The sequence below is a fragment of the Amphiura filiformis genome, chromosome 11 (genome assembly GCF_039555335.1).
Source record: "Amphiura filiformis chromosome 11, Afil_fr2py, whole genome shotgun sequence".
NCBI classification, from domain to species: domain Eukaryota; kingdom Metazoa; phylum Echinodermata; class Ophiuroidea; order Amphilepidida; family Amphiuridae; genus Amphiura; species Amphiura filiformis.
The window spans coordinates 24,401,463-24,427,712 of NC_092638.1; the positions used below are offsets into that span (position 1 = coordinate 24,401,463).

General features: G+C 38.4%; 1 protein-coding gene across 1 annotated transcript; it reads left to right on the forward strand.

Annotated features, from left to right (window-relative positions):
- Positions 1-8,629: 8,629 nt before the first annotated feature.
- LOC140164605 (cytochrome P450 1A1-like) lies at positions 8,630-25,299 on the forward strand. Its single transcript, XM_072187930.1, has 10 exons — positions 8,630-8,789; positions 10,581-10,762; positions 11,159-11,332; positions 12,220-12,313; positions 16,153-16,311; positions 16,700-16,908; positions 20,084-20,209; positions 20,859-21,098; positions 21,499-21,597; positions 23,783-25,299. The coding sequence occupies exons 2-10, from the start codon at positions 10,597-10,599 to the stop codon at positions 24,019-24,021; spliced, it is 1,506 nt and encodes a 501-aa protein (XP_072044031.1). The 5' UTR covers positions 8,630-8,789; positions 10,581-10,596; the 3' UTR covers positions 24,022-25,299.
- Positions 25,300-26,250: the final 951 nt, after the last annotated feature.

A 26,250-nucleotide genomic window follows, 5' to 3' on the forward strand; every position in this document is an offset into this window, starting at 1 on the left:
CCGCGAAGCCGGCAAAGGTGATAGCAAAAGTGAGTCAAGCAAAAGTCAAAGACCCAAAGAGGGTTGCCGCTGGAAAGGCATTAGCCGTAAAAAACAAAGAAAAATTAGCAAAATTAAAAGCCTATGAAGCAGAGGAAACGACACGGGAGAACCCGTCCACCATAAACAAAACGTCACGTACACCTTCAGAAAAATCAACCGTGTCAAACTGGTTGTCAAGTCCAGTTCTTGTTGGAGGAGCGGTCGTCGTTGTTGGAGGGATAGTGGCATATGGGTATTCTACCGTAGGCAGAATGTCTACCTTAAACGATACAACTAAAAACCCACCCACTGTAACCACAGCAGTCAACAGTCAACCAAAAGTCGATCCTTTCGGTGATTTTTAATAGTAAGACGACCGACGATGGCTACACTCATTCCCAACGCGACGATCTTCGGAAACGGCGCGTATCACGCAGCAACGATAAGCCTCGGTGTATGGGCTAACTCGTTCGTTATGAAAAAGTTCCTGAAATGGAAACCGGCTAATCTCTCGCAGCTTGATGCGGAGGATATCGGAAAGTTGACTTTGAGTGTCTTTTCGGCTACGATGCTCAGAGATTGGCTCGTGAATCAAGGAATTCTTCCGGATGAAATTATGGCTTAGACATAAGGTAGACATTCTGCCTATGGTAGACATTCTGCCTATGGTAGGTATATTAAAAAAAACCTCTTAGCACAGATAGTGCTAAGAGGGTTTTTTTTGTAAAAATAAAGAGAAAATGGCGTCAATCGCATTCATGGTTGGCGGAGCCTTGGTTAATGCTTTGGCATTTTCAGGGAGCAATTATCTGTTCAACTCTCTTAATAATTCGGAAGAACGCAAAAGACATGATCTCGCTCTTGAGAAACTTCAGCACGACCGAGATTCTTGGAATTTAGCGATCAGTTGAAAAAACAGGGTCATGCGGAGAGAACCTTTTCGGACGTCGATGACGCGATGAGACAGTATTATAATTTGACGGGAATTTTGATGGATCCTCTTCCACCCGAACCATATCTTTATGATGGAGAGTATCTCGATGAAGATCAAACAAAATTGATTCAGAATGGGGAGTTAGCTTTGCTCGGACTGGGATTGCTCGGAACCGGTGTGGTCGCTCTCAAATATTTTGGATAAAAGTATTTGAGTGGGAGCCGAACCTCTAATCTCTGGAAAATCATCGAGAGTTACGGGATAATTTCTTCGCTTGAGTAGGTAAAAAAGAGCGTAGTGGATATTAAAATTATTTCTCTTGGGTTTATTTTGTAGATAAATTTTCAGTATATTATCAAGATCGCATAACAAATTAACCCGATCATGACAAAAATCGACGGGAAAATTACCCGTAACTTTGTAGTAAATCTTGTGAATGGTGTTTAAAAATCCGGGTATGATCTCGAGAATTGTAACAAGTCTTTTTTACTCAGGGACTCGAACAATTTTTTTTGTTTTTTAATTTTTTTAATAAACTCATCGATCAAAATCTCAGAAGTACTCGTAACATTTCCACTGTAGACTTCGATGTATTCTTCAAACTGGTTGATCTTGGTTTCGCAGTATTTTATTGGTTGTTGAATTTGGTCGATGTCAACTCGCGGTGAGTTCACGTTAAGAGGTGTGTCGTTTTCAAAACCACAATCATAACACACGTCACCCACCATGTATTTTGAGTTACAATTTTCACATTTTGGTATGCTTTGCACTCGCGCGGGTTCTTTAAACAACTGATTAAATTCAGTACCGTATAGACAAATCGGTTTTTTGTTCTGTTTTCGGAGACGAGTTTTCTTTTTACACAATTTGCAAAAACAACGCTTATATTTACTCGTACACTTCATTTTTGTAACAATAAAAAATCTCCTTTAGACTGAATGTCTAAAGGAGATTTTTTGTTGGTTATGGTAGACTGTACGACTAGTCTGAGTCTTCGTCATGAATGGCAGGCTTTACAACATGTTCAAAACTGTGGTACATGTTCTCCGACGTTTTACTCATTTTTAGACCCGTAGGTTTAACATGAAGAGTGGAGAATTTATCTAGGACCAAGTTTTCTAGCGTTTTGGTTAGAAGTGAAGGACTCCAAACCCGGTTGTTATCACTAAGGGTGATGACACCGGATTTTCCGATTCTAGTCTCTATAAACTCAAACTTGGTAACTTCATAAATTCCACCTTCTTCTAGTTCAACCCATTTCAAAATATCTGGCAATTTTTGCTCTTCATACAATTTTTCAAATTCTTGCTTCGTTATGCTTGATTGTTTCACCATTTTGTTCGCTTTTTTATTAATTAGGATTTTCTTAAACTGTTTTTATTTTTTTATTAGTCGGTATTTTTTCTTAAATCAAATTTTTTATCCGATTTATTTTTTACGGGGTCTGAGCCGTCTTGGTGACGGAGCACGCGGTTCAATGCCTTCGCGGTGGATCCTTCGTTCCACTCGTTGGGTTTGTCTTTCTTTTCTCGACTCCGCGTGCTCTGCATGCTTCGCTTCGCCTGGTCCGACCCGGTCAACGGTGAAATGGCCTGAAGTTCGTAATCCTTGTACGTTCCTTGCAGACCTTTGATTTTGAACCTATCAACACCCACTCTCTCTTGAATTTCGTGCACGGTCGAAGACCATTTTGACGCACTGCCTTTCGTGAAACCTACTCTGTTAACGATGTGTCTAACGTCGGTGCCGGGAGTTAGATTAAGTTTATCCACGCGATTGGCAACTCTCATCGCTCTTGCCTTGTCTTCTAGACGAACTTGCTCAATGTGATCGGGGGTTGTGTTGGCTGAGGCTATTCCTATGGCGCTGTTCACACGCTTGTTGTAAGATTCGATGATTTGGGGTAAAGAGTCGACCCAATTGTTTTTTTCCGGTGTGGAGAAACCAGCGTTCAAATATTGTGCGAAGCGTGAGATGGAAACGATCGATTCGGCCAAGAGGGGCGTGATTTTTAGCGCCAGAGAATTGATGTTGAATGTTGGAGGCCTTCATCAGATCCTGAAATTTTTTCGAGGTAAATTCCGTTCCCGGATCGGTCCATAGGGTTTTGATCGACTCTCTGGACTTGGCGTTATTAATGATACGCCGCATGGCATCGGGTGTGTCGGATTTTTTCTTGAGAGGCTCGGCGTACATGAACCTAGAGTTTGCGCTAATCACGGTCAGGATACTCTTGTGGCCGCGGTTCACTCTGGATATGTCCTCGAAGAATACTAGGTCGCCTTGGTAGGTGCCTGGAGGTCCGCCGGTGGGAGCGTATTCTTTTGGTTTAATCGTACGCTTGGTCATCTGCTGCGAGGCTGTGGTTTTCTTTTTGGTAGCAAAAAGTATCGACTCCATTTTCTTTATCTTTAGCGATGACCCGATGCGTTTTGACAACTGCGACACGAGATCTGGCAGTTGTCTTTGAAATGAGCTCGGGAATTGTCAATTCTGTCGATGCTCCAGTCGAGGTCTAGCGGCTCGAGACACACGGCGCAGCTGTAGCCCTGCGCCTTAACTTTTCCCCGAGCCCAGCATTCGGTAACGTAATCTTTCGCATTAAACGCTCTGCCCTTCCTTTTGTCCACTATCTTATGATTGGATATCCTCTGATGAATTGTCTTCGATGCCATATGGCACGGGTTCTGAAACACGACCAAGACAATATTCAAAGTTTTGCATCTAGTGATGGCCGTTCGCATCCATCTCGCAGTAGCAAAATGGCTGTCAGAATCGTGAATGTAAAGTTTGTCACCAACGGTCTGACCTAGATCGAGTCTTCGAGGAAACATCTGCCACATTATTTGATCATAGTAAGCATCAAAGTCAACACCGAGTATTTGACCCACTGGTTCGTTCTGAGCTGGGTCACCGTTAGCGATGAAGATTTTGTCCGGATTGGAAATCATAAAATCGCGAATCCACTCAAGCTGAAAGACGGGGTAAAAGTAGATCTCTTCAAACAAAACAACGTTGTATTTTGACACATCAAACTTGGTGTAGTTTTCTTCCTCAGAATCCCTCGGTCTACGACCCAATAGTCTGTGCATGGTTATGGCTTTGTAACCTTGCTGCAAAACAGAATCACACAGAACATTCGTGGGACATACAACCAGCATGTCATCTCTCTTGTTCCCCCAATGCAGGGCTAGTCTGCTTTTGCCACATCCCGGTATTTGCCAGTAACCAGTAGGGGCTCTGGAGTTCCTTCGCGAGGGCATTCAATTTCACACTCCTCATCCTCGTCAAAAATGGTTTCGGTCTGCTGTTCAATTATTCTTTTGGCTTCGTCGTCATCGTATTCATCCTTCATAAGAATCCGAGTTTGAGGTTTGGATTTTTCAAGCAAGAACTCGGGGACTTCGACGATATTGAGTTCTCCTTCCGGTAGAAGAATCGGGTCTTCGACAAATCTGAAGTTACCAATCCGGCTGCCAAAAGTGAACAACGGGGTTAATCTTTGTCTCGCATCTTCTTTCGTTAGAGTCGTGAACACGCAGTCCGTTCTCACGCCAACAACAGAGTCTCCCAACGCAGACACGATCCTGTGAAGAAGAACCCTCATACCATTTAGAATGAGAGCGGCAACTGGTCGATATCCTTCCGAAAGTTCGCGAATGAATTCGTCGACGACGAGATGAAGACCCGGAGCAATCTCGATATTTAAACGATCTTCTCCGTACGCGTTTGCTTCTTCTTCATCTTGAAACAACTGACCAAATGCCGCCTTGTTATTTTTCCTAGCCGTTAGACCGTACACGAGGTTGGCTACGTACTTTTTATCTTCGTCTTGAAGATTACTCTCGTACATTTCGTCAATTACACCGACGGGATCAACCTTGATAACCCTGTGAGGTACTAGGCGTCCTACGACAGTGTACTGGATACCGCAAGAATCGGCGTATCGCAGTACTGATCCGGGTACAAGGTCTTCATTCTGCGGGAAGAGGATCAGATCAGGCTCGTCGACACGCACCAGGTAAAACATCTCATCGCGAATGTCTTCGGATTTTGGTTGAAAGTCGAGGCGATCAAACGTGGAAAATACCGGAATTGTCTCGATATTTTGAATGAAGTGAGTGTAAGCTCGGACTACGTCTATTCCAGATAAACATAACCCCTTCAACTGAGGGCGAATTAATCCGCATCTTGGACCCCTCCTGAATTGGTTAAACAACGCTAAGGTTTGTTCGTTGTAACGCGAGAGTCCAAATTTGGGAGTTATTTCATCCGACAGCTTCTTAATCCAATTCATAACGGCGATGTGACGATCCTCTGACCAGGATCTTCTATCGTCCGGCTGATCGCCAACTATATCACCGGGAAGCGCCCGTTTCACTCGAACGGTAACCTTGGAATCTTTGGGATGGTGAATAGAGAACCCGTCCACGACACCATTTCTGCAAGTCAAATTGCCTGGCTCGATATTGTGGTCTTGAACCAATTCTCTGATGAAGTCTTCGGGCTCTTCTCCAGTAATGGCAATAATTTGACCGGTACCGTCAAGCTCGATGTTCAAAATTTCATTCACATCATCGACGAAGTAAAGTTTTTCTTTATTCTCGCGGGGTCGGGGCCATTTATCGGAAAGTTTCATCGAATTTTGCGGGCGAGGAAGTTGGGTTTCGGGTTGCTTTCCCGAGTATTTTTGTCCAAACTCCTGAACGTTTTTATTCACAATCCAGACGTGCTTATTATGAAGGAGAATATAAAATTTAGCGCAATTGATATGCATATTTACATGGTGTGGTGGTGGATCGTACCTGCATCGAACTTTACCTCCAGCGTCAATCACTAGACCCGGGATACGGAATTTTTTCAACCAAACTTCGGCATGCGTCCACGACAGGGGCCATTCTAAATTCTCATCGGGTACAGGATCGTCGGGTCTGGCTAATTTCCAAAGACCTTCGTAAGTAAGCAACGGATTGGGTGTGTTTCTACGCTTATTCAAAATAGGTTTAAACTTTCGAAGAAACACAGTTGCCATACATCTGCCCGGTCGAAATTCCGAACTGTCCCATTCTGTAGAGTCCGTCCAATGAGAAAAAACTTGAGGAGCGGAGTTGTCCGCAACTCCTACGACATTATGATCAAAGTTGACGGGAGCATTACCGGGCTCGATTGAAACAATTCTTACGTAGGGGGTCATCGATTCCCTATTTGCCAACCATTCCATCATTTCTAGTTTTTGAAAAAGATCCCGAACAATATTGGCGGTGCTGTCCGTCGGAACTCGTAGGTTGTTTTTATAACCTCTAGTCTTATCCTGTAAAATCGCGAAGAATTTAACGAGCGAATGAGCTCGTTTCTATTCAGATACTAGTAGCCGTTCACACCCTTTTCTTTCGCCAGTGTTTTCAGCCTAGTTGCCGTCATGTTCTCAAAAGCATAAGGGTCAGCCAACAATTCTACGAGCTGGGGTTTGGCCAGTTTTGAATATTCTCGGAGACCGGCATTTTTTGCGAGCGTGTTTAATTCCTTTTTGGTGTACTCTCCTCTTTGTCGTCTTTCTTCATTTTTTGCTTCCTCGATCGCCTTGTAATCCGGGGGAAGCTTGCTGATTAATTTTCTCAACTCTTCCTTTTTCAGTTTAGAGTATCCTCGATATCCGTTTTTTCTAGCGTATTCGCGAAATTCTTTCGCGGTTGAAATTTTACGAATAATCATTCTAGCTTTATTCTTTATTATTTTCTTTTTTAAACCAAAATATTTATTCTAGCTTTATTCTTTATTTATATTCTTTTTAAACCAAAATATTTATTTTTCTAAATTGATTTTTTCTGCTTTCTTTTTAGCATAATATTTTTTAGAAGCCTTTATATATGATTCTTTGTGTCTCAAATATAGCTCTTTCGAATATTTAACCGGATTACACAGTCCAAGTTCAGTACACAAAATTCCATCATATCGATTAATCATCGTAGAATAACCAAAAAATTTGTCTGGATTTTTCTTATGACTAAGCTGAATCCACTGATCCTTGTAAAATACAAACAAATGCTTGTTTTCAACTTTTGACTCAAGAGTAATTTCTTTTTCGATGTTGCGATAATTTTTAAACGATTCCATTTTTTTATTATAAGATTTTTTTTTAATAAAATATTTTTTTTAAAATCAAAAATTTTTGATTTTTAGGAGGAGGTTAAAAAAAAAAAATGCAGGAAATTTTTTCCCTGCATTTTTTTTTTTGGATGAGTTAAAATTCAGGGGAAAAATTTCCGTGTAATTTGGATTGGGGTGAATTAAAAATGCAAGGATGTTTTTCTGTGTAATCCTGTGTTGTTGTTTGTTCTGTGTAATTCTGTGTTGTTGTGTTTGTTCTGTGTAATCCTGTGTTGTTTGTTTGTTCTGTGTAATCCTGTGTTGTTTGTTTGTTCTGTGTAATGTGTGTGTAATTTTCCCCCTGCATTTTGCCCTGAAAAAATTGGTACTAAGGTCTATGGAGGAGGTACTATTTTTACAGAAATGTTATAATATGGCTTTATTAACTCTCATGACACAGTTACTATCATCAATACCGGTGTTGTCTTTTATGGGAGGGAGTATGAGATTGTGTACGTTTAAATGCCACTGATTGTACGACGATATGGACGCTAAAATTAAAGAATCGTGCTTGATAGACGAACATGTTTGAAATCGTAGCGATTATGAAATAAAAAAATAAAATAGTCAAACAAAGCAAAACTATGGCCACCTTATGGAACACCATATCAATATGTAAAAGTCATAGTCCATTGAATTTACAACCGTATGATAAAACAGGCGAAAATAGTAACTTTTTTTTTTTTTTTGCAATTTAAAGAGAATTGGCCATTGCTCATTCTAGTGACGCTAGTATATGGACAACATAAGTGTGCTTTTTCATTTAATGACATAAAATTTGAAAAATATTGTAAGGAACACTTGAGGTTTTGACTTTTAAAACCTACATTTTGGTCAAAAAATGTGCTTGGATAGGTAGTTTTCAACAGATTTTCCACATTCGCCTTGCTATAACATTGAATTGCGTTTATCTGTTAACCTAGTGACGAAAAGTGTTTAGGGGGAAGTGTTAGCTTTCGTTTGATATAAAAACAAATTCTGATTGGATGAAGGGAACACTTGAGGTTTCGACAAAAAAAAACAATTAACGAGGCCCATTTTTCAGCTAGACGCACAACAGCTCTTGCATTGCTATGCACGCAACCGTGTAGTGTAATCAAAGACTGTGGTGGAGACATTCACTGCTTGTTGTTCTCTGCTTGGAAGCTCTTGGACGAAAATGTGTGATCAGGTGTATCGAGGTGGAAACTGTGCGTAGATGGTTTATAAGAGAATCGTTTTTGTATAGAAACCTGTCGACAGGACACGATGATCCACACACCACATGCACCAACCATACCAAGCACCCCGCAACCATGCACAACAATTCGTGCACACACACCAACGCCCATACTGTACCCCCCCCCCCCTTGAAAAATGTCTAAACAACCCCACATCCGCAAACCTCACTCTACCACAAAAACACCCTCTACACAAAATACTCCATTCTACTGTAAGCTGTGTAACTCTGCAACATTGGATGCTTATAACTTGCCACTAAGAAACTCTAGAAATACGCAGTACGTTAGCATGCAAACTTGACGAACCTGCTGGTCAAAGTTCAGGTGATCATGACATTAGAATTCAGGTGTATGATGATGTGAAATAACCTGAAAAACCAGTACCAATCTGACAGGTGCTACGTCACAAAGTCTGTGTAAAACTGACAGCTCTACACCGTTGGAAATAAGATAACGTTGGGAATAAGGTAAGTAGAATTTTCTGTAATTTAGAGAATGGTGCAAGGTGCAACTTGAGACCAAGACATTTGTACATTAGAGATACGTGCCATTAATATATTGGCTACCACGGTACAATATATACTCTCAATTGTTTACGAACATGGCTAACCTGGGCGTGCGCCTGCTAGACGCTGAAGTTCAAGGCCAAAGAAAATAATACTTTTGGCTCATGTTCCTCGCACGCATTTGAGTATTTGATAATTTATAAACCAATTTTGTGTCTGTTTGCAGTTTCGCACTGCAACTCCAATGCCATTATATAAAGACTGCACAAAAAGAAATGCAGCTGTATTATAAAATACGCGCCTATAACGTCAGAACTAATAAGTGTGTTCACAATATTTCAACATAGAAAGAAGGATGATTTATTTACGCGCATTTTCATACCCCATTTGCCCGATTTTGTTCAATATTAACAACACAGCAGTGTTTTTAAAGAAAAATACGCGAATTGTTGCAGCTATTTGTATTGATTTGAAGTCAGCGCGAAGATAAATGGCTTGCGTAATAACCACTGATCGCTGTAAACTAGCTTATAACTGCAACTTTTAAATTCGGATATTTTTCTTCAAAAGCATTATGTTGAAAGACATTTGACGAATGTGGTATCAAAATGCGCTTAAATAGGTCATCCTTCTTTCTATGTAGAAATATTATGGAAACAATTGTTAGTTCTGAAGCTATAAGCGTATTTATAACAGCTGCGTTACTTTTTGGGCAGACTTTAGAATATTACATATATATTATAAAATACCCAAAAATTGGCGTTGTCAATTTATAAAAGAAATGAAATAAAAATCCCCATACCGCATTATATTTCAAACTCCCATGGGACGTGAGACAGAACTATTATTTTGTTTGGCCTAAGAGCGATATTTTTGCCACGTTTCCATTTCTATAGATTGCATTGTCACCATTTTTACCATTTTGAGAATCACTACCTCGCGGGTACACATAAATATTGCACAGGCCCTATACAATATCTTCCTACAACCTTTCCGCCATAGTTTGCATGTACATATTAAAGGGCAACTACAGGACAAGTTATAATAATTTTCATTTTTATCGTCTTACATTTTTGCCCTGCATGAAGAAATATCACAATGTTAAGATTATTTTGATAATATGAAATGTATTGATTAAGTTTTATGCATTTGTTTGGCCAACTGGATGAATAATTTATATTAAGTATACATGTATGCATGTAGTGCAAAATATAAGGCAGTGGGATGATTGCACTCATTTTTACCATTGCCCATTCCCGCGCTCGGAGCTTTAATTTGTGTATTACACTTTACGGGATATACAGAGACGGTTTATTCGCCGTCTTAGTGAGACGTCAAAATCATTTGTTGCTAGGTAAAATGATCCACGATATCTGTGCTCCGAACAACGATCAAAATGATTGCAACACATATTCAATGGGTTGCCAACAGGTGTGACTAAGGTGTGACATTTTCACTCCGACGGCGAATAGTAATCATAGTGGTATTCGTCACTATGGACGACCGACAACTCGACTAACACTTATGGACCACAATGGCTTCATCCCAATGGCATAGTTTAATAACCTCAATTTAACAATCATAGTGCAAAATTTGACCTCAAGTTGCCGAGTATGAGTTTTGGTACCCAACTTTGCACAGGTCATTCAATGAATGTACACATGTATTGAGGGTAAGGAACTGTGCCCTGACAGATGAGCATGTTGTGGATAGTGTAAATAATGCAAATTATTGTCTTTTTCTTACCTTTAGACTGATCTCCGTCACCATGTTGCTTAGTTTTCTTGAGACTATCTATATATCCGTCAGTGGAATTTACCCCATTACCGTTCTGTTGTTTATCATTCTCGCATCCCTTCTTTATTGGAATGTGCGGAGACCAAGCGGGATGCCACCCGGACCTATGGGACTTCCTATTGTTGGAAATATGTTCAGTAAGTCGATTCTTGATAATAAAATTGATGTTGTTTAAATTGTTGTGAATTTTTTGGAGATATATAAATAATCCTAGCTATTACTCAAAAACCGTTAAAATTTCTGAATTCGACAAGCTAGGTCATATACAATGTTTTGATGGAGAACGCGTAAGGCACGTTTTAGAACAATCAAATAGACCATGTAGACATACTCAAGAGGACGGAATAACCAGCATCCGCTTTATTACGTGATATAACCTAGGACTACATTGATGTTGTGGAATGATGCACGCTTACTTTCAATAGGGCCTAATGCATATTTTTGAGAGACTGATATGTGCCACATGCTCGTGATACGAAGTCTCTACGTATTACTATCCAATTTAAATTTTAAAATCCGTAATTTTTATCCAGGTTTCACGGATCAACCACACATTAAATTTACGGAAATGACAAAAAAGTATGGCAATATATTTGCCGTGAAAATGGGTCAGAGATGGATGGTAGTTCTCAATCAAATAGATGTGGTGAGAGATGCAATGCTCAAAAAACCAGTTGAGTTTGCAGGACGGCCTGATTTATATTCAAGTAAGTAGGGATGTAGGAGCTTGTAGGTGGGATGTTGGATATGGGTCTTTGATTTGGGTGTATCTGGGTTGCGTGCGTGGGTATTAAAATAATTTAGATTTCGCCTTTGTTGACGTAGTTGCCACATACCTACCGCACCAGCAAGAATTAAAAGTTTCGGTAGACCACAGGTGGTTCGGAGCATGAATTGTTTGGGGCGCCCTCTACGGAGAGGGACCGTTATCGTCTTGAAGTTGCAAATTGCTTCAATTTACGGTTTTGTAGATTTGCTTTGCAGCTGTTTTGTTTAAAAGTACGCGTAGAATAAGTAACACAACTCGCTTTTGCAGTCAAGTTAGCTCAATCGATAAGGTGTTCGACTATGGTGCGAGAGGTTGCGGGTTCGAACCCTGGTGGTGCCTAGTACGCTCTCGTGGGAAAATTGAGTTACCTTGAAATTCCCATGGACAAGGAACTCACTGTTAATTTGTCTCGTTGTAATCCGTACGAAACTCGGGGAGCTGATCCTGGTTGCGAAGGTTATTTGTAGAATGTCTAGGGTGTGCGCTCTTCAATTGTTGTTTAATGTTTTATGGAATGATCTGGTGCCGTAGTGGTCAGCGACAACCTGTAAAGTGTCCTGAGGCTTGTGGATCAACGTCAAGGCGTTGTTCCTGTGCGTAGCGCACTATAAATCACTGCGGTTTTTTTTTAATTATTATTATTATTGTTACTATAGTACTAACATGCATTGCATGCAAATAAATATATAGTTCTGTATACAGCGAGAATCAACGATTGAAATGCAAAATTAGTGAAAATGCCTTTAAGTAAAAATTTATGTTCTATATAGCGGCAAATAATAATAATAAAATGGACACAGATATCGATCGTTGTTTATTATTCAGGTGGATTGATGACAGAAAATTTCCAAGACATTGTTCTTACCACTTACAGTGCCAGATGGAAACTCCACAGAAAATTGGGTCATTCCGCAATAAGGTAGGGCCACTCGCCGTAGATATGACGTAAATAATCGGATTAACTACCATAGCAATAGATAAATACAATTTTGAATATATCGCCCTGCACTCCAAAGTTCACGCGGTACCTATAAATTAAACCATAGATGGCAAATAACAGGGATAAAGACCTGGATCGTAATTCTATACTGCCCCACCATGACAAAAGGGCATAACATACATTTTTTGAGAAATGGAGTTATCACCTCAGGAAGGTCAATACATATTATATCTACCTATTAAAACTATAAAACAATTTTATTCTAACCTGCAAACACTAATAAATAGCCCAATTAGGATTGGTTATCCTGTACAAGTCAATGCAGGCTGAGCACAGTTTTAATCAATTATCTCGAAATGATCAATATGTATGTTATGCCCTTTTGTCATGGTGGGGCAGTATAGAATATTCATATCATGCTAATCACTCGCACCTGTAAGATTAGTGTCCTTGAAAAAAGTGGTATTGTATTCAATCTATGGTTGCAGACATACACAAGTGATGAGTCCAACTTGTTTGTAGTGCAGGGCGATATATTCCAAAATGGTATTCATCTATTGTTATGGTAGTTAATCCGATTATTACGTCACCTATACGGCGAATATCTAAGATATTCGAGAAGGAACAATAGCCCTTAACAAAAGGATTGGTCCTTTAAACAGTGTCCGTCATGGTCTCATTCTGTTTTGGATTTTAAGATAATATTTCGTGATAAGCCATTTTAGAAGTCGCCCGCAGGGGCCAAAGGGGATCTCAAGGTCACCAGAATTTCTTCATCTGCGATAATATGTTGAAGCTCATTTGATATCTTTCATTTACCGCAAAGAATATTTCAACTCTGCACGCACAAAAAATACCGCAAAATTGTAGGTTTTCAGCTGAATTTCATTTGTATATGGTCGAATCCAACCAAAAGTGTCCACGGGCCAAAAATAAAATTCCGAAATAAAGATGTCTCCACAATTTTTTTTCTTTTGCCCATTGATTGATGACATATTGGCCTTATAAGAACCAAAAGTGCCATTACTAATCTTGAAAAATAAATCCAGGACGTGTGATAGTAAATGTGATATGAAAACCCAATGTTACCTACGAATACCACTAGGATGCTTTCACTATCGCAATACTAATCAACCTAAAACAAATGGAATATTCCCATTAACGCTTTTTTCGTGTAATGTAGACCACAGGGTGTCAGGAAAATGCTAGCTCAACCAGAAAATATTTGTTTTTATTTTTATAACGCGATCAATATGATCTTAGTCAATTTATGCTAGTTTATTTTTGAAAATGAAGTTTAGGTCAGTTTCTGTATTTTATTTATCAAATGAGTATGAATCAATTTACACATTGTATAATAACGAGTATGATATATGTTTTCAAGAATATTAGGAATTATACGCATACACCTAACGCTTTATACAATGAAAAGGTGAAGAAACCCGGGTATTCGTAGGTAAAATGAGCGATTTAACAATATCTATATTGAGTTTATAGGTTTAAATTTTGCTATTATGGTAATGAATTAATAAAATGGTAGTTTTAGATCTCTTTCAGATGGTACGTCCAAATGAATAAATGCTATTACCTTAGATCAAAATTTGTTGATGCTTTTAGCAAGATTTTGGCCACTTCATTTTGATATACAAGTAGTTAATCAGCAATTTTACATAATAAATAATTGTTGAATGAATCCGTATATCGGTAATAATAGTGTCCTGGGGTACCGCTTGAAGTTTTTGACAATTAATTTCCATTGGTAGGGCCACTTCATTACACATGTCATGTATTATGCTGTATTCGTAAGTAACATTTCAGTATTTGTAGGTAAGAATTAGACTTTTGGTGGATATCGCAATCAAAACTTCATTTTATAAAGCACTTTGAATGTATTATTTTCTTTATGTGCGTTTATTGATACTTTAGACCCTATCATGTATTAATAATGTCGGTTCACAGCGGTTGAAAGAGGATTGAAGTAAGAAACAAAGGCACTAAAGCGACTTTAATTTGCTTAATTGCACACAAATCGCTTAAAACCGTTATTGCAGACTTGTGAAGTCCATCTTGGAGTCAGTTACGTCTTGTGGCCTTTCGTTTGAGGCCAACTACAATTAGCTTTATACCAGGGTCCATCAATGTGTTATCTAGATCATGAGACAATGATAACAGTCGTTTTTTCCATGGTATTCGTAGGTAACCTTAGCGAAAACGTCAAAAGTTACCTTCCAATAAATCAATTTGGACACAAATTACTCAGAAACCAGAAGGTCGGTAAACATTTAAAATGAAGCACACATGACAGTTGACAAATCCAAGTATTTATCCCTTCTAATCTTCTTTGAATTTGATTTTTCTTTCAAATGAGCAGGCCGTCGTCTATTTCAGTACATATTTTTCACCAATTAAGCCGTATTCAGTTTTGCATGGTGGGCATGTATGTGAATTCGCAACTTTCATTGACATATGATTTGATAGCAAACATACAGGCCTTCGTTATGTACCAATATGGGCATTGGCATGAATGGCGGTGTTTCACAATACTGTCATGATGTCAAAGTGTATTCGTAGGTAACATTCGGTTACCGAAATTTACCTACGAATACTTGCTTTTATTGTTGTCATCTCAGAAATATTTAAACGCAGGTTATTGAAACTTGGTAGAAATAAAGAGTGTATTACCCTGCACCTATTGCTTAACTATTGTTTACTATTCTCCCACTTTGTGGAAATGGCACAGCTTTTAACATGTATTCGGAGGTAATGCATATTTTATACCAAACCTACCTTTGTGCCATTTAGAATTTCTGGCAGCTAAACACAATAATAAAGATGTCCGAATGCAATGCATTTCAGTATTGGACATATCAAAGCTTGTATCAATTGCGCATTTATTAGTGATTTCCATTTTTAAAGATATATCTAGTGCTATGAAAAATTGTATTCGTAGGTAATGTAAAAAAATACCACTGAAAAAATTATCACAAAAAATTCATAATTATGTACAAATATGTGAAAAATTGAACAGGGAATCTTTCAATACACACCTTTCAGGAAATCAATTTAGATTCAATCCAATGACTTCTTTTCATAACTGATTTAGATGTTTTTAAAAATACTGTAAGAAATATTTTGAAAAAATGGGTAAAAATAGCATGTTTTGGGGTCTCTGTGTCTAAGTTATTCACAGAAGGGGTCTTATTATATATGGCGCGAAGCGTATGATCAAGGCGAATAAAAAAAAAAAAAAAACGAATGCCAATTGATTAATACTTTTAAGTTATGGGCCTGAACATGCCGTGTACACTTTTCGTTGGATTCGACCATATCTGTATCAAGGTATCAACGTGAATATCCAACAGACAAAAAATGAAAAGGTACTTTTCCTTATTCTACTTTTGAGCTTTTTAGGGCCAGTAGTTCGAAGTAATGTACCACAGATATCTTTGAGTGTACGTTATCAGGGGCGTATGCAGAAACCTTAGTACTCCGAGGTGCGCAGCAGCAAGTGCAGCCAAAAATATGCTGAATTTGCATGTTTTGAACATAGACCCGGGAGTGCGCACCGGCCTCGTTATGCCATTGTGACAAACGCAACGGCAGTTTTGTAGCATTATAATACTTTTGAGCGGAAAATCACAGCGAGAACCGAAACATCGCAACGGAACACGAAAGCTTTTGGCACATGTAAAATTCATGCAAAAGCGTCACTCAGACGAGCAGGGCTACTGGTCTTTTAATCCCCGTAAATGAATTATAGCAACTCTCCACCAAATATTGAAATACCCAGTATTGCGTACTATTTTTATTTTCTACAGAAATTTTGCCACAGGAAAGAAATTGGAAAACATTGTTCACGAAGCCACAGAACGCATAGGTAAACGAATAGATGAGCAGCATGGGAAGCCTATCGACCCTAAACAAGCGGTATGTCTTGGCATCTACAACATCCTAGGGACCCTAATTTTTGCACACAAGTAAGTGAAAAGGAAACGCTTGATGTAAACAAATATAATAAAATATAGTTAATCGCGGTATACTTGTCTTACTTTGGACAAAAATATACTGAAAAGTATTAGGCGCAACATCTATTTGGGTCCTATAACATTATCGGTGCCCCGATTTGTACCGATGACTCGTTTTTCTATCTAAATGAAATACGATAACACTATACAAATGTTATTTATTGTTAATTATACTAGTCATATGATATTAAATCTATATCGTATGTATACACTTTATTCCTTAATCTTGGAACCAGCCACTCTCTATTTAGTAATGCCATCACTGTCATTAATCAATAAAAGTAAATATCGGTAACGTTGTCAGAATAATTTAAGGACCTGATCAAAATCAAAATTTCAGGTACGAATTCGACGATCCACAGCTGGCATGGTTCATTCGCATGAGTCGTGAAATCTTCGAGGCAATCGGAGTGGGCTTTATGGCTGATTATATTCCTGTATTGAGATATTTTCCAACGCAGGGTGTCACAAAGCTGAAGAAAATTTTTGACGAATTTCTAGGCTTCATGTATGCTGAACTAAATCGTCACCGAGAATTGTTTGATCCGGGTAAGAGTTTCTATAGTTAATCTATGTTATACAACCCAATAATTTATATTATAGGCTTATCTCTAAAGTGAGCTAGAGGACATACTTGTCTATTAAAAGGGCATTTCGTGATCCACAGCATCATCCCCCACTTTTCTCCCAAAAAAAGTTGAGATTTTTATATCATTGGATACCTCTGTTTACATCATGTTTATGTACAAAATAATTCTTGCAGATTAATTTGTTTAGCAAAGATATCGTAAAATTTGAATTTCGTTCTGGTATACCAGAACGAAATTACAACACATTGTCTATGGAGCAATGTAATACACAATATCATGCATAACTCGCAAACGCAAAATCGGAATCAACTGAAATTTTGGGAATAAACTTTTTTCATGGATATCTACTGCAAAAAATGTCATAAAAAGAGGATGCTAGGATCACGAAATACTCCTTTAATAAACAGAATATCACGAGTATCACAAGTATTATGTAACATTAAACTGAGGTTGCAGGCGGATGAGGGGGACTGCTCTATAATCCGAAGGTTCTATAATCCGAAAGTCCTTTAGTCCGAAGGTTCGCTAGTCCGAACACGTGTTCATAGCATTCGCTAGTCCGAATTTTAAAAGAGGTTCTCTAGTCCGAAAAAAAATTGAAAAGAGGTTCTTTATTCCGACGGTTCTTTATTTCGAACGTTCTATAGTTCGAATTTTAAAAACGGTTCTCTAGTCCGAATATGAAAAAAGTCTCTATAGTCCGAATTTAAAAAAGGGTTCTATAGTCCGAATATAGAAATAGGCTCTATAGTCCGAATTTTAAAAAGGGTTCAATAGTCCGAATATAGAAAAAGGCCTATAATCCGAATTCAAAAAAAGGGTTCTCTAGTCCGAAATTGCAAAACGGTTCTATAGTCCGAAACGGATACCGTGTTCTTTATTCCGAATCAGTAAAAAGGTTCTATAGTCCGAATTTTTAAAACATTAACATAACCTTTTGCTAAATAGGACTAAAGCAGAGTTGATGGTAAACGAGATGGCTCTACTGCTAAAAGGGCGTACACCACCAAATCACGATGTAATGTAGATGGATTCCAGTAAAAACAAAAATATTTTTAGAGATATTTCGTCGGCAGAGTGCTACACTATCGTAAGTGCAGTTTGGACAGTTTTACAGGAGGAGCATTTTTGTGTTTAGCGTAGCCGTTTGTTTCCAAGTAACCATAAAATGACATGGGAATGTAAAGTAATTTGATACGTTATCATATAAACTATATAAATGGTGTTAAAGTTAATAAATCGATGAATTATTTGCTGATTTAGATGTCGTAAGTGCCACATACGATAGTGTTACACTCAAATTGAAATGAGTGTAGAGTGCAACACTATCGTAAGTGCCACATACGATAGTGTTGCACTCAAATAGAAATAACTGTAGAGTGCAACACTATCGTATGTGCCACATACGATAGTGTAGCATTCATTGCTAAATTAGGATATGCGTAATATCGGCTCAAATATCCAATATTTTGTCATTTTATGTTTCTTAACAAGTTTTAATTTATTTTGGCACATAATATTAACAATAGCAAGACATCTTTTGCCGTAATGTTATCTCTCAAGATTTATTACTGAATCTAAAACTAAAAACACCGGATTTATCGTCTCTATTACCAGTCATGGGCGCTATGAACTTAGCCAGCATGATGACAACGCATACAGCCGTCAGCGTCACAGCCAGTGATGTGTTAGAGACTGTTTTGCACTTACGATGGTGTAGCATTCCGTGATTTTGTTGAACTAATTTGTTTAAATGACTAAAAAAATTTAAATGAAAAAGCCGCAGCATTTACATGGCTTGATGGCGCTATTAAAATTTGAACTCGACAATGCCCGAATACATCGTAGAGTATTACCGTATATAATATTATAATGGAATGAAAAAGGATAAAAATGAAGAAAATATCACCAGGATAAAGGTGAACGTCAATGTACGCTACGGAAATATCCAGAGAAAACAACCATGTTGAACAGCAGCGGATTTGTATTTAACAATTGATGATTTGACACTGAAACAAATGATAAAAATAAAATTCGGATTAAAGAACCCGTTTACCAATTCGGACTAAAGAACACGGTATCCGTTTCGGACTATAGAACAGTTTTGCAATTTCGGACTAGAGAACCTTTTTTCAAATTCAGATTAGAGGACCTATTTCTATATTCGGACTAGAGAACCTTTTTTAAATTCGGACTATAGAGCCTATTTTCATATTCGGACTAGAGAACCGTTTTTTAAAATTCGGATTAAAGAACCTCTTTTAATATTCGGATTAGGGAACCTTTTTTTAAATTCGGACTATAGAACCTTCGAAATAAAGAACCGTCGGAAAAAAGAACCTTCGTAATAAAGAACCGTCGGATTAAAGAACCTTCGGACTAAAGAACCGTCGGAATAAAGAACCGTCGGACTATAGAGCTTCCACCGACGATGAGACACGACCGGACAATATGCTTCTTTTGTGGACACATGTCGTCCGTAATTAATCAACATCAAAATTAAACTTATTTCTTGGGACTTAACTATTTTAACGACTCTCTTTAGAGTCACCAAATCCAAGTCAGCAGCAATCTAGTTTACGACTCCTTTTAGATGACAAGGTGCAGTTCGCATGTGAAGGGCCCTCTTCAGCGCCACCGAAGAAGCTCAGGGTACCAACTGTTTTCAAACACACCGCTTCTTAGGAAGGGCAAACTACTAATTCTCGCTATTCGCAATAAGGGCGCCGCCAGCGGTTTGCGATGTAATCGTGATGTATCATGTTTGTCAAAAGGTCGACATTCAAGTCCGCGAATCGATACTCAATACCATACTTATTACATAGGAACACGTGCACAATTAATTTTTTCTATTTGTCAAAATAAAGGTGTTACACCGATATTGATAAACTCAAAAATATTGTCACGTGATTTGTAATAGCATGGTAATATTCGTATTACGCGACTTGCGTGTCGACCTTTATGATACATCACGATTTTCCCATGATACATCACGATTACATCGCAAACCGCTGGCGGCGCCCTTATTGCGAATAGCGAGAATTGTATCATGCATTGGATAACGCAATACAGGTTGCAAACCTCAACCTGTATCTTTCATTTTACACAGTGATGTTGTTATTTTGTTTCTGTAGACAATATTCGTGACATAATTGATTCCTTGCTTCTGGCGCAGGAGGAAGCAAAAGATGAAGGAAACGATCTCGTGGACTCTCTTACTGATACGCATCTGACAGAAACCATAGCTGATCTTTTTGATGGTAGGCTTAATTACATAGCCCTAACAATTCATACCAAGTGTATATATATATATATATATATAAATATTTATTGGGTTAACAATTCGATAGTTGTCATTAGGTTATGACTTATGGTGTTTTGTTATGGTGTTTGTAATTGCACATCCGTTTTTAAACCCAATCATAATGTATGATTGCGCTATTGTTTACTTTATTCAGATTTACTAATCATTTGGAGGGATGAGATATCAAGTATCAGGTGGATGGCAAAAGCAAATGACAGGAATCTTTGGTGCCAACGTGTGAAGGCTTTCGCCCTACAGTGGGCTACGATCATGATGATGACTAATCATTTGGACAACACTATTGGGTCATAGACTGTAACAGTCTATGATTGGGTTTACTAATCTAGTCGGGGAACTGACTTAATGTTTTATTGACATAAATGTGGATGAACCTCTCCATAAAAAGTGTATGAATCTCTCCATAAAAATATTCTCTTGGTGAAAAAGTTTCACATAACCTTGAAACTTACATTAATCGATGAAAAAAGAGTCATATATTTTGTAAATGTAATTGTAGGTGGATTGAAACTTTCATGGCATTACATTATTCACACCTAATTTGCATAAATTATTAGTGCATGTATATTTCTCCTTTTTATTCAAAGCTGGAACAAGCTCAACAATCATTACTCTCCACTGGACAATAGCTATTATGGCAGAATATCCTGACATACAAAAGAAGGTGGCCATGGAAATCGAAGAGGTCATAGGTCATGAGAGACTGTCCTCTTTGGAAGATAGAGGGCGCCTACCATATACAGAAGCAACCATGATGGAAGTTTTACGCTTTAGTTCTGTTTTTCCACTGGGTCTGCCACACTCAACAACCTGTGACGTTATGTTAGGTAACAAAGCGTAGTAATAGGGGGGTAGTAGGCTTACGCAGGGAAGGTCTTTCTAATCTTCTATGGCTTAGACACCACATCGAATTTGGTCCTATAAAACTAACGCCCTGTGTAAATGTTCAGGGCACGATAAAAAGTGCCATCTGTACCTCTTCAGGCACCGATAGCGCTATAGGGCCAAAAAGGAAGTTGTGCCTTACATAAACTCGCGCATTTCACCAAAATATTGTAACTGCAGACATGTTGCTTATGCTAGACTATACACTGGAGTCTTTATGACCAAAGAGAGCCGTCGCTTGATGCCGTAGATTAAATTAATATATTAAAACAACTTGAATATTTAGACTAATTTATCTTACTTGTTTATAGACATTATATCCACTTATTATTTGATTTTCAGATAACTTTCAAATTCCAAAAGACACGATGGTAGTCATCAATCATTTTGCGCTGCATTTTGATGGAGAGTTCTGGGATCAGCCGAAATGCTTTAAACCAGGTACGTTCGTTTGATATTTGTGATGCGATCAAGCAAAATCAGTCGGAACTCGGAAGTATTGAATTTTCAGTTTTTTATAGGATAGTAATAAGTATTTTTAAAGCTGAATTTTGCAGAAAACCCCATTGAAATGGACCAACTAGTTCCAAAGATATGAGCATTTAAAGAGTTTCCAAAACAATAGGAAACAAAAGAAAGTATTACCTTCGCTTGGCTATATCTCAAAATCAATATTTCCGAGTTCCGACTGATTTTGCTTGATCGCATCACATTTAAGCATAAGTCAACCATGTTCTTCTTGGGCAGCAACTTGGGCTGCCAGTTGTATGTATATACACTATACAGTGAAAAGAAATGTTCAACCCTATTCTATACAGGGTGTATCAAAATTAAGCATACAGTTTGAAAGATGCCGCTAGATTAAAAAGTATGGGTCTGTGGTCAAAATTCTCTAGTTGAAAACGTAATCAACATCTTGTCCTCCTATAGTTGAAAAATCACTGGCGTGTGACCAATAATAAGGATTTGGTGGCTACTTTTGTGAACCGAGTACAAACAGCAGTTGCGCGAAGTCAATTAAAATCAAAACAACATGCAAATCACAAAAAGTCTCACCACTTTCTTTAATGTTTAGAGTTATTGACAGTTTTAGTGTTAGTCTTCCACATGCCCACAATTCTTCTGTATGCAGATTTCGGCTCTTCTCAACATGGCGTTCACACCACGTCTAATGAGAAGTCTGTCCTGCCTGAGAATATCAACTTGTGCAATTATGCGTCTCTGAAGCTCATCAAGATATGCAGGAGGACTTGTGAAATCATTTAATGCCAACTCTGCTTCATCGCCAGTGATGCAATCTTCCAGGAAACGTAGAGAAAGGGCAAGAAGCCACTGGCAGAACACAGTGCGACGTTGTAATCTGCTTGCTGAAGTTGATGTCTCCTTATCGTCTGATAGGGATGAGATCGCAAGTCATAAACGAGTTGTTCAGTTAAAGGTTGCAGATGGTATTCCAAGTCCAGTTCGATGGCAGCTAATTTGACCTCCCGCTTACCTCGCCTGCAGAGTGTTACGGACTGCTAGGATATTAGCAGCAGATCTTCCAGTTCGGGAGCGACCACAATATTCTCTGTTCAGATTACGACTCGTTCCAGATATTTGATTCTTCGCAACATTTTTGTAAAAAGCGCCATGTGAAGGGGGTCGTGCATTTGGGTACTGCTGACGGAATCTCCAAAGCACTTCTGCTAGACTCTGGGTGGGATGGTAAACTGCAACAAGGAAGGCCTTTTGCTCTGGCGTGTAGGCCTACTGTGGAGTATCCATTTTAATGTTGCTATTCTCCTTGTCAAGTAAAACCTAGCATATGCCCAGATTTACCAAAAGTCACGTGTTATGTAACTCATACATGCACAGGATTGGAACCCTAACAATGAGGACAAATGATCTGTACACATGCATGTTTCTCTTGGCTGCACAACAATAACAAGCATTGGGCATTTAAACCCAATTGACTTCGCGCACCTGCTTTTTGTACTCGGCTCACAAAAGTAGCCACCAAATCCTTATTAATGGTCACACGCCAGTGATTTTTCAGCTGTAGGGAGACAAGATGTTGATTAAGTTATCAACTAGAGAAATTTGACCAAAGACATCATACTTTTTAATCTAGCGGCATTTTTCAAACTGTATACTTAATTTTGATACACCCTGTATACATCATGATGTGTAATTTAGTACCTAAGGGATGAAATCAAAACTCGTCCTCAGGAGCTGGTTTCTATTATTCTAAACAATGGAAGGCGGTTCGACCGCCGGTAACCGCCAGTCGAGTTTTGATTTCAACCCTAATAATAATTTGATCAGCGACTTCCAACCTTGATTACTACACAACATAATATGAATAGGAAATATACATCCTTCAAGATTTTTGTATACTTGACAGAGACCATCAGGCTGTAGCTTCTCCCCGGGGCTACACCACAGCAAACACATGAAAATAAATGGGTAAAGAAACTAACAAGATCTTGGATCTTGGCAGCCTGTCATCTCAAAAAATTAAGCAGTGAATTCCTACTTTGAAAAGAATGACCGCAAAAGTGGTGAATCGTAAAATTGTAGATTTTTTTAAAGTGTAAAAATGTAAAAAATAAACTACTTTTGGTTGATTTGTTCATTTTGACAGAACACTTCCTGGATGACAGCGGTTCTGTACGTCAGCATCCCAATAGTTTCTTGCCATTCTCAGCAGGAAGAAGGTCATGTCTTGGAGAATCTCTGGTTAAAGCGGAACTGTTCCTGATTTTTACATGGTTCCTGCAGAACTACGAAATCTCGAAAGTGCCTGGCGACCAGGGCGAATCCTTGTTGGGACGCTTTAAGTCAGGGGAGAGAGAGTATGTTTCGCGAGTTGGCTCCGTATGAAGTGATAATGAAAAGACGTGAATATTGATGTCCAATAAAAAAAAAAGGTTCTAGACCACTGTGTTTATATCGAAATAGAACATTTTTTAACGGGAATACTTCATCACCTTGCATTAAACACATATTTCAGTTCTTGGAGGACCTGAAAATGACGGCAATGGTTGAAATCCAAAGTTACTTGTTGCTCGCTGTGTTATCATTCAAGGCATCACAAAAATCGGAAATACCAGAAAAGTCCTCACAAAGTCAGTCTCATATACCTGTGTATCAAATGGGATATATGACGTTATATTTCATATTGATCATTCCTTGTTTTGTCAGGTGAAAATGTTAAAAGCCAATAAAAATAAAAATGTATCCAAAGGGATCCGGGACACATGAGGTAATTTCCGCCTGATGAAAGGAACAAAAAGTGTAAAGACACATATATATATATATATATTATTTAGGCCTGTTTCCTTTGTGCCGAAAATCAAATCGGCACAAAGGAACAATGCGTTACGTAATCTATTGATCCTCCAGGATTTAATAGCTCCATGTCTTACAGGTGCGAGTAATCAGTATCACGTGGTTCAATGCAGAGGTCACTCGTGAACGTACCAGTGCAGCGCGGTATATTCACAAATTGTTTTCACCTACCGCTATGGTAGTTAATCCGATTATTACATAACTTCGCCAGCGTATAGCTACATCCAAGCCATTTCGCGCGTAAACGCTGCTCATATAACTTTTCATAATAAGGCATACATGAGTCTGCCAGTTGCAAAACATCTTCAGGTAGTTCGTTTCGGTCCGTCAGTATATATATATTCTGAGAGCATATACTCAGACGATTTCAGAAACGATACAATGGGAGTCATTATACAGGGTGACCCATATAATATACAGGGTGTAGGGCAAAATAAAGATGAAAATATTAATTCAGTTAGGGGTGCCACCCCTCGACGTACATTGATAATGTAAAGTTTTGACACATGTTTAATATAGTTAACTTAATTGCCCACCCAGCCACATGGAACTTTTAGCGGTCAATTACTTCAATTATTACAGGGTGGGCAAAAATCTATCAATATTTATATAAATTTCTTCAAAACACCACTTATCTGGCACTGGGGATGCAAATTTTCATGATTGAGGCATGTAACTAGATGTAAAATAAGCTCAACAATCCAGTTTTGAAAGTTTAAAAGAGAATTCGACAAAGCGTTTTCATAAAAATGGACTTTTTGGATGTTTTACTAGTTTTTAGTTTACTGAAGTAAAGAGGATCACAACCAATATCTGCTTAAGAAATTTGAGTCTTTTATCATGTTTCGTTTGTCCATAGCACCCTTTTGAATGTTGCCTACATTAAATTCCTATTCAAATACATAGAGGGCGACAAACTTTATTAATGTAGCAACAAGTAATTAGTCATTTTAATTGTCTAATTAACAAATACCGAGGCAATGAATGCTAAACATGATATCACTTGGCTGAGATCAAGTACAGAAACAATCCATCAATAATGTTTATTGAAGATCATGTGGCGGAGGATCACCATTGTACAGCATTGTGATCCTCCGCCACATGATCTTCCGCCACATGAGCCACCCCTGACTAATCAGACTTAACGAGTTACAGTAATTAGTACAAATAAAAATCATACATTTTGTTTCAGAAATTGAAAGACCAATGTCTAAGGAAAATAATAGTACTAAACAAGCTCATAATAAATATCAAATAAACAAGCTGCATGCATGTAAACACGTCTTGATGAGTAAGAATGCAACAAAGCCACCCTTTTTAGGTGCCCAGTATAAAAAACATGGCCTTGTGTGAGGTCTTTTTACTCTGCTATTAACGGTAGTACCGTTGACGGTTCATCTCTTCTGGTTTTCTCAATGATTGCTCGTGCCATCAGGAGCGCATCGGTTCGCGAAGATAAAAGGTTCGTGCAATGTTACAGATCTGTCTACGAATGTTATACACTTGAGAAATGCTGTGGAAACAGATCTGGGAGTAGACCACAATATGACGCGTGCAGGATTATGATCTGCCATCTATTATGGCACTTTAACCCATCATGCATAGAACTACTCTTCGTTTGTCATTTAAAAGACCAAAATTCAACTTGATTATACCAAATTAGTAATATTTATTTATGCACATTTTCGCGAGAACGCGCGCAAATGTTTTAGGAAGAAGGGGTATTTTGTATTCTTGCCCCGGGCGCCACAACATCTAGCT

Excerpts from the sequence above, each read along its gene's own strand:
- LOC140164605 (XM_072187930.1), top strand. The coding sequence starts at position 10,597 with ATGTTGCTTAGTTTTCTTGAGACTATCTATATATCCGTCAGTGGAATT. Across the intron at positions 11,333-12,219 it reads ACGGCCTGATTTATATTCAA|GTGGATTGATGACAGAAAAT; the intron begins GTAAGTAGGGAT and ends TTTATTATTCAG. Across the intron at positions 21,099-21,498 it reads AACCTGTGACGTTATGTTAG|ATAACTTTCAAATTCCAAAA; the intron begins GTAACAAAGCGT and ends TTTGATTTTCAG.